Genomic DNA, 8,332 nt, shown 5'->3' on the forward strand with positions numbered 1-8,332 from the left:
GAATAAGGTAAGACCAAAGAAATCAGTATGTAAGTGAAGGAAATTTGTTATAAAAGTAATTAAAAGGAGCTGTTTGTAGGAATCCTTGAGAATGACCTGAGAGGTCGAAACGTCGGATGTTAAGAAATAATAAAGTTGAGAGAAAAGGATCAAGATTGTTTTAAAAAGAAACTAAACCACTCTCAAACAACTATATTAATAAAAAATAAATCAAATAAATGATGGAAAAATGAACAAAAATACACTTAGTTAAAAAATATTCCATAAACTAATTCTATGTATAAAATTTGATACATAAAATTTAATACATGAAATTTAATTTTTGTTAATGTTATGTCTGATGATAATATGTGTTTGGTCTGTTTGTGGGTGTATCTTTTTAGTGATGTTTCTCCTATTTTTTGTATGATGGGGTTGTCAAAAATGGTAGTAAAAGAGATAAAGTTTTGTGTCTATAACCATGTGTACTCTTTAATGTTTAGGAGCTGAAAGTCAGATAACATTTTTGAAATTTTGGTGTAGCGAGGATAGTTGTTTACTATTCTCATACACATATTTTGAATGAGCAATAGTTTTCTGTAATTTGAGGGACACGTGTAGATATAGACAGGAGTAGAATAGGTTAATGTTGGGCGTATAACTGTATTGTACACGATTAAATTCTATACTTATCTATTTCTATTATTGACATTATTACTATTTTATTTATTTTTCTCTTTTTCTTTTTCTCAAATAAAAATTTTTTTCACATTAAAAATCAATTATTTATCATATTAAATCTATAAATGTAATTTTTTTTCCTATTAACTTTTCTTTTTCTCACTTCTTAAAAATTATTATTTGTATCTATTTATTTTATTTTATTTTTTAATGTTTTATTTATAACTCAATGTTATTTTTCACAATTGCCCACAAATTATAGCCTTGTAAATGGTTAGTGATGTCTTTTGCACAAGACTATACCCCCTTAATCAATTGTTAATAAAAAAAAGTTACATTAATCATTTAAGGCCCACCAGGGCTTGGAACTGGTGTTGATAAAAAATATAATGATATTGTATAATATAAACAAATACCTGACTAAGTGAATATATTTGTAACTTTGATAATGAGCTTAAATTTAGAGGATGTACAATTATAATAATATTAATACCTTTTCGATTTCTTCATCTGGCCTTTTCTGTTGCCGAAGTTCTGATATAAGCCGTTCTCTAAAATGTAAAAACCATCCCCTAGTTTCACGTTCTAAAATGTTCATCAAAATAGGTAAGGCTTTTCTCATTATTTCTTTCCCGAAGAGACGGAGGTCAACCTCGAAACCCTGGAATAAATAATTAAACATTGCACCATCACTAATGAAAATTGACTTTATGGAATTTTATTTTTCATCTACTTGAGTATTTAACACGTTGACTGCCACAGTACTTTTCAAGACTTCAGTCTAGGAAGCCAATTTAAGTTTGGCCAGTGAAGCCAAGTAAACAAACCACGATTTATCTCGTTGGTTGGCGTCTGAGACAATATAGAGATAACTCGTAGTTGGCAGTCAATGTGTTAACAAGCTGAGTAATTCTAAAAATAAAATAGAAAAATAAATAAAGCTTCATTTTTGCCATCAATTACCCCAATAATTTTACTTTAATACAAATAAAACTCATTTATATAAATATTAGTAAATAAATAAGAAAATTAGGTACCTTAGGAGTGTAAAATAAATATGGTATTGGCACGGGTGGGTGCGAGGCTTCTCTCTCCACTTCATATTTTTCTGTAGCTGCCCTTCGCAACTGCCGTCGTACGAACATACATAATACTTCCAGAGATTTTTCATAATCGGACTAGAAAAAAAAATATATATATATAAAATTATGTTAAAATCAAAATAATCAATAAATACCAAGAATAAATAATAATTAACCAGACAAAATGAAAAAAAAAAATTAACTTAAGGAGTGTATTGGATCATTTCACATGAAGTATTGGTTTCCACAGGAAAAGTCATATAGTGAAACAAATTTATGAAATAAAAATATTTACCCTCATTTTCATCAATGCGTTAACAACTTTTCAATCCCACAACTGAAAAATTCAGGGTTTTGTGAAGAAATGAAGTCAGAAAATGCATTTTTGACCCAAGAATGATTTTAAAAAATTTTATATTTAATGAAGTTGTCCTAATTCCTGAACAGATGGAAATCTGTTGGAGATAAGTCTGGTGAATAAGATGGGTGAGGAAGGATTTCACTGTCTGTCATCAAACATGAGGTCTGGTGTAATATATTAATGAAGGACCCTTCCGATTATCCAATGCAGATTGTTTTTTGACACGTTTTTGATGCGTTATATCAATATCACTGCAGTATAAAGTGGATGTGATGGTTTCACCTTTGGGTAAAAAAGAGAAATGAATTATTCCTGCCATTGACTACCAATAATTTATTTGGATGCGAATTGGTTTTGGGCATCTGTTCCCGATCTTTTGTGGATACTTAATCCACTTTTCATCACTTTTTCTTGCCTAAAACACAAGTTTCATAACGCTTCAGCTGCTGCCGCTCAGTAAGTTTGTGAGCTACCCATAGATCTATCTTTTTTACATTATCAATGGTCTTAAGTATCAGGAAACTGTTGATACACTTGTATTCATTTGTGATGCAAGTCCTTTAACAGTTTGGTAAGGGTTTTCCTCCCCAATACGCTTAAGTTCATTGTCATCAATTGCTTGTGGAGGGAATTTCTTCCTCTTGGTCGGTTATCCAAATCTGTGACACCATCCAAAAAGTTTGCAAGCTATCGAAGAATGGTCTGTTCATTACAACACCCTTCCCGAACACTGTGGTAAAGTAGTTATTTTAGAAAATAAGAGCTATCGAAAGTATTTAAGATAAATTTACCCGGCAAACAAACTCCGCAACAAGATATCTACTTCTTTCTTCTCGCAACCTGCCCTCCAAATTGTGAGCTTGTACGCTTGGAACTCCCAAAATTATATCTGTAGAAAAAAGAAACATTATGCGATTACCATAATGTAAAATATAAATATGTTAGAAATTTTAATTAATAATATTAATAAAACTTTTTAAAAAATGAATGAATGATGTACTTACCTAATAGCTTAAGAAAACCAGTTATTAAAGATGCTAAAGCTTGAGTTAAACTAAAAAAGTGTGATACCAATCTCGCTTTTGCTGTTACAATTATAAACCTGTAAAGAGAAAATTTATTAGAAAAGGAATCTAAAACTATTTATTGATTACAAGCAATTTTTTTTAATTGTTTTATGTTACAAACATATGCTTCCTCAACAATCTGTTAAACTATAATTTTTTCAGATCCATAGAGTGTATTTAAATGTTTAAGAACACTCATAAATTACAATATGTTTACGATTTATTATTTGTGCTTGCAATTTTTCATCTTTCCTATAAACATTTTGTTTTTTGAATCAAAAAATCATGAGGTTTGATCGAATAAAATAATGATTGTTTGAGTAAAATGATCAAATATGATTTTGATAATCGATTATCAATTACTGTATCATGAAAACAACAAACATACATTAAGAATTGATCTTCTAGTTCTAGTCCCAGATCTGATACCTGTAAGATTGTTAAATTAATCATTAGTCACAAGTAATTTTATACCTTGAGCTGTAAGCCAGGTAAGTTCTAAGATTTCGAAGGCAGCTGTAGATCTATCTTCCAGTATTTCCCTTTGTGCCGAAGTCACTAAGAAGGTTGTGGTTAGATTTACGATGACCATATTATAGGGATAAGGAGCACACATGAGAAAAACACTTAGTAATAAAATTTTGTTTCTATCACAGTAATTAGATATCTTAAAATTTATTTGCAACATGAGTTTAAATCGAAAAAAAATTGATATAAAGGTGCTCCACTGCTGAATCAACAGCTTCTTCAGTGCAAAAGAAATCAGTGAAAGTGGAAAATACAACATTGGTCCATCCTGGTATTTCCGAGTTCCTTGCTCAAAGCTTCCTTCCAAACCTGATATAAATAAATCATAAAATTTATTATAATAAATAAGAATGAATCCACTGAGATTATGTCATAAGAATATTTTTAACAATCTGCAAAGGATTAAGGGAAAACAGACCAAACAGAACACAACTTTTACATAGTATGGAATTGACAAAACATAAACAAATGGACTAAACCAGACAATTTGAACATTCAAATTAAGTCCATGTTAAATGTAAACATCAAGTTCAGCTTTCACAAAAACAATCCAATACCAACTTCAAGAGACATCATCGCGATAGACAGACATACACTCATATAAACAAACAAAAATACCACCAACCTATTCCATATTCAAAGACACTTTATGACAATGTGATTAAATGTACTTATGATAGGAGATGGTAGATCAAGATATGGTTAAGTCCATGTAAATAAAAAATTCAATTAAATCAAATTTTATAAACACAATGACTATATTCAGCTATACCAAATAAAATCTTGATTTGAATGTTTGAAAAAAATATTCAATCAGTTTGGAGGGGTTAATGTGGTTTGTATTTCTAAATTATGGAGGTCACTCTAACTCAGCCTCCACTGACTTGCAATACCAGTGACGCAACTGAAAAGAAGCGCTGGGATCTCAAAGCCTTGCTTTGCCTTGCACATGAGATCGGCAAAGTTTGGTGTGGAGTTCCCAATGCTGAATGTAAATACAGTGTATTAACCTGGACTATTCCATAAACCGAACCACCCATTTAAAAAAATAAAATAAAAATAATTCAAGATTTTATTTTATGTATATAGTACATATATTAAATAAAACCGTATTATCACCACCTTATGCAGTGAGGCTTAAATAATCTAGCAAAAAATAACACAATTTAATTTATAATTTATTATCAAATATATTTCATATTTCATAGTTATTTATATCAATGATCTTCCTGATTCCATTCACCACGTTCAGTACCACATATACGCAGACGATCTCCAAATCTATTTGTCCTTCTATCCCTCCGAAATGCTTGAGGCTATCCAAAAGATACAGGAAGATATTGACAGCATTAACGCATGGGCGTCTAACAATGATTTGAAGCTGAATGCCAAAAAAACGAAGGCCATTCTTATCGGTTCCAAGCGCCTCCTTCATACCCTCCCTTACTGTCCTCTACTTTTCCTTAACAACCAACCGATTCACTTCTATCCTACTATAAAAAACCTTGGTGTCACTTTTGATCAACACCTCTCTTGGAATAACCATATTTCTCAAATCACACGTAAATCCATAACTGTACTCAAACAATTCCTAAAATTCCGTAATTCCATTCCTCAGAACACTCGTCAGCTCCTAGTATCCTCTCTTGTCTTCCCCCACTTCGACTACGGATCCTTGGTGTACGGAGGGCTATCTGCAGGACTAGAGTTAAGACTGAAGAGACTCATGAATTGCTTTGTAAGATTTATCTTTGGGTTCCCTAGACACTCTCAAGTCTCTCGCTGGTATTCCGAGTTGAAGTGGCTCTATCCAACCTCCCGAAGGCAATACCTCCTTGGTGTTTTTCTATTCCAAGTTCTTAACATTAAAAAACCTACCTATATCATAGATCTCCTCATTCTTCGTTCATCCATCCACTCATTAAACACCAGATCCCATCCGAATGATTTATATATGCCCTCCTATAGAACCTCCTTCTTTAGCAAATCCTTCGTCATACGTGCAACCTCCCTCTGGAATTCCCTTCCCATCTCCATTCGCCAGTCCTCATCCATTCTCTCCTTTAAACAACACCTATTCCTTCATTTATTGAATAACCAAACCTCCACATCTTTGTAATCAAATAAATAGGCAGTTATTGATTAACATTATAAACAGTAGTAAAGTCAATACACCAATGTAATTTCATTCTACTATCTGAAAATTTGTAAACGCTCGCCAGATAAAAATCTCACTGTATGATTAGGGGACATATGTCCCAGAATAAAGTTATTTTTTCATTTCATTTCATTTCATATTTCCAAGTTTGTTAATTATTATTTTATTTTTATGGTCTCTGAATTAAGGTTGCTATCTGGTAGTGTTTTCAGGCCTGAAACTCAGGTCAAAACGTCGGCAAATATATACATGCATTCAATAAAATTCTATTATCACCAACTTATGCAGTGAGGCTTAAATAATCCAGTGAAAAATAACTCCTTTTAATTTAATTTAAAAATTATTGTCATGTATATTTCCAAGTATGTTTATTATTATTTTTATGGTCTCCGAATTAAGGTTGTTATCTGGTTGTGTTTTTCAGCCCTGAAATTTAGGTTGAAACGTCGGGACAAATAAATAAGTTTTGTTTATTTGTGTATTTTTGCTGACCACACCCTGCGACCATCTTCTTCTCATATTAATCTAAGGTAAACTATTAACACCTCATTAATAACTCGTTTTATTCAAAAAATAAGAAACTTCTACTCCAGAAACTAACTGCTCAGGTGATTTAAAGCAAAGAGAAACTTTAGAAGTTTTACAACTTGAAAAATGCGTGTATGTGAAATAACTAGAGATAAAATTGAACAATAGATCAATGGAGAAGAAGAAATTAAATGGGAACTTCAAAAATGTGAAGGAATAATTTCCAATGTCTTGGAAAGTCATGTAACACAAACAGAAGTCGAAGAAAATATACTAATGATTAAAGATGAAGAAGTTTTACCCTGTCTGTTTCAGCAAATGCATCCAATGGGTAGATGAAAATGATCTAGTCAGATACATATCTTTTAAAAAATTAAATTTCAAAAAGATATTTCAGGTTCCAAACAAATGGAAATAGTTAACAAATAAAGTTCTGAACAATTGTTAATTATTTTTATACAAATATTATTATGTAAATATATTTATAAGTTTCAGTTTTAAATTGATTAGTTATTTATGAAGTGACCTTTTTTATTTTTTTTCGTTCGGTAATTCTAATTTTTCGCTGATTTAACCCCCCTAGTTTTAATTAGTTTGGATTAGTGGGAATCCACTGTATTGTATATAGGTGCTAATGTTCATTTAAATTTAACTTTCTTTATCTTGTACATTAATTATTTAGTTATTATTTATCATTTTTAATTCATTATATTTATACACATCATAATTGTGTTTTTTAATATTATTTTGTGAGTTTTTGTGTTCTCATCTACAATTTTTTCTTCTCTTTTTGTATATATTGTATGAATGAATACTTGAACACTAATACTTATGACCCTTAATTGTATTTTTTCTCTTAATAAAAAAAAAAAAAATACAATTGATTAATACATGACCCTTAGGTAAGATATTATATACTGTTATTATTAATAAGAAAGTTAATATCAATGGAATTGAATATGTTAATACAATCAATAAAGAGTATTCAACGAAATTACGAAGACAGACATTAACATAAAACAGATTTAAAAAACAAACTTATGAATTTGGTATATAAACCATTAATAGTTGACATTAAAAGCTTATCAATTACACTTCAATCGATATGTGAAATATAATTTCCTAACATTATTTTTGGTTACCTTAGTGCAAGTGCAAGATCGCTTAATAAGGCTTCGTGAGTATTGAGAACACCTCTTTGGAGCAGACCAGACAGCCTCCATCGATGAACCTGACCAGGAAAGTTGAGGCTAGGAACCTCGAACTCTCTGCGGACAGAAACAAAAACATAATCATTAGACTTGATAAAAAATAATTTAATATTGTTATAAAAATTATAGATGATTATTTATTGAGTATCTTGGTTAGCCAGTGATAACATAATTGGTACAATAATATATACAACGGAAGAGTTGGTTTGAATGTGCTTATTTTAAGAAATACCAGTCCTATTCAAAAAAATCTTTGTGCATTAGATAGAAAATTTATTGAGGGAGGCTTTAGGGTACAAAACATTATGCTAAAGCACATAGGAATGGAATAGGAACCATAATCGTTGATCAATCAGGAAAATTGCCAGAAATTTATTGTGCCTGCCAAATATAACCTGTACCAGCAAGGAACGAAACTATTACTAATCATCTTCAATAAATTTAAAAATAACAGTTAATGCATTTTAACTTTTAACATTTTTAAATTAACAAGTAACTGTTATGAAAGAAATTTTATTAAAAACAAATACTCAATAGAAATTATTGAACAGCTTTAAATAAAAATTGCTCTTTGAATAATTTCAGTTTTGTATAACTGGTCATTTCATATATAATGTCAATTTTAGTAAAACAAATTTATTTAATTAAAACATGTTTATTTAACTTTAAAACAATTTTGATCCTTTTTCTCTCAACTTTATTCTTTTTTAAACTTCCGACGTTTCGACCACTTAGGT

General features: G+C 30.3%; 1 protein-coding gene across 1 annotated transcript in view; it reads right to left on the bottom strand.

The window, feature by feature from the left end:
- LOC106677266 (uncharacterized) overlaps nt 1-8,332 on the bottom strand; it is a gene marked incomplete in the record, with an annotated part of 95,507 nt that overhangs the window by 28,867 nt on the left and 58,308 nt on the right. The window contains 5 exon segments of the mRNA XM_067052918.1: nt 1,154-1,321; nt 1,698-1,838; nt 2,895-2,992; nt 3,108-3,205; nt 7,527-7,652. Coding sequence (XP_066909019.1) covers nt 1,154-1,321; nt 1,698-1,838; nt 2,895-2,992; nt 3,108-3,205; nt 7,527-7,652 — 631 coding nt within the window.

The sequence above is a fragment of the Halyomorpha halys genome, unplaced genomic scaffold (genome assembly GCF_000696795.3).
Source record: "Halyomorpha halys isolate HHAL.00 unplaced genomic scaffold, Hhal_1.1 Scaffold92.1, whole genome shotgun sequence".
Classification (NCBI taxonomy): domain Eukaryota; kingdom Metazoa; phylum Arthropoda; class Insecta; order Hemiptera; family Pentatomidae; genus Halyomorpha; species Halyomorpha halys.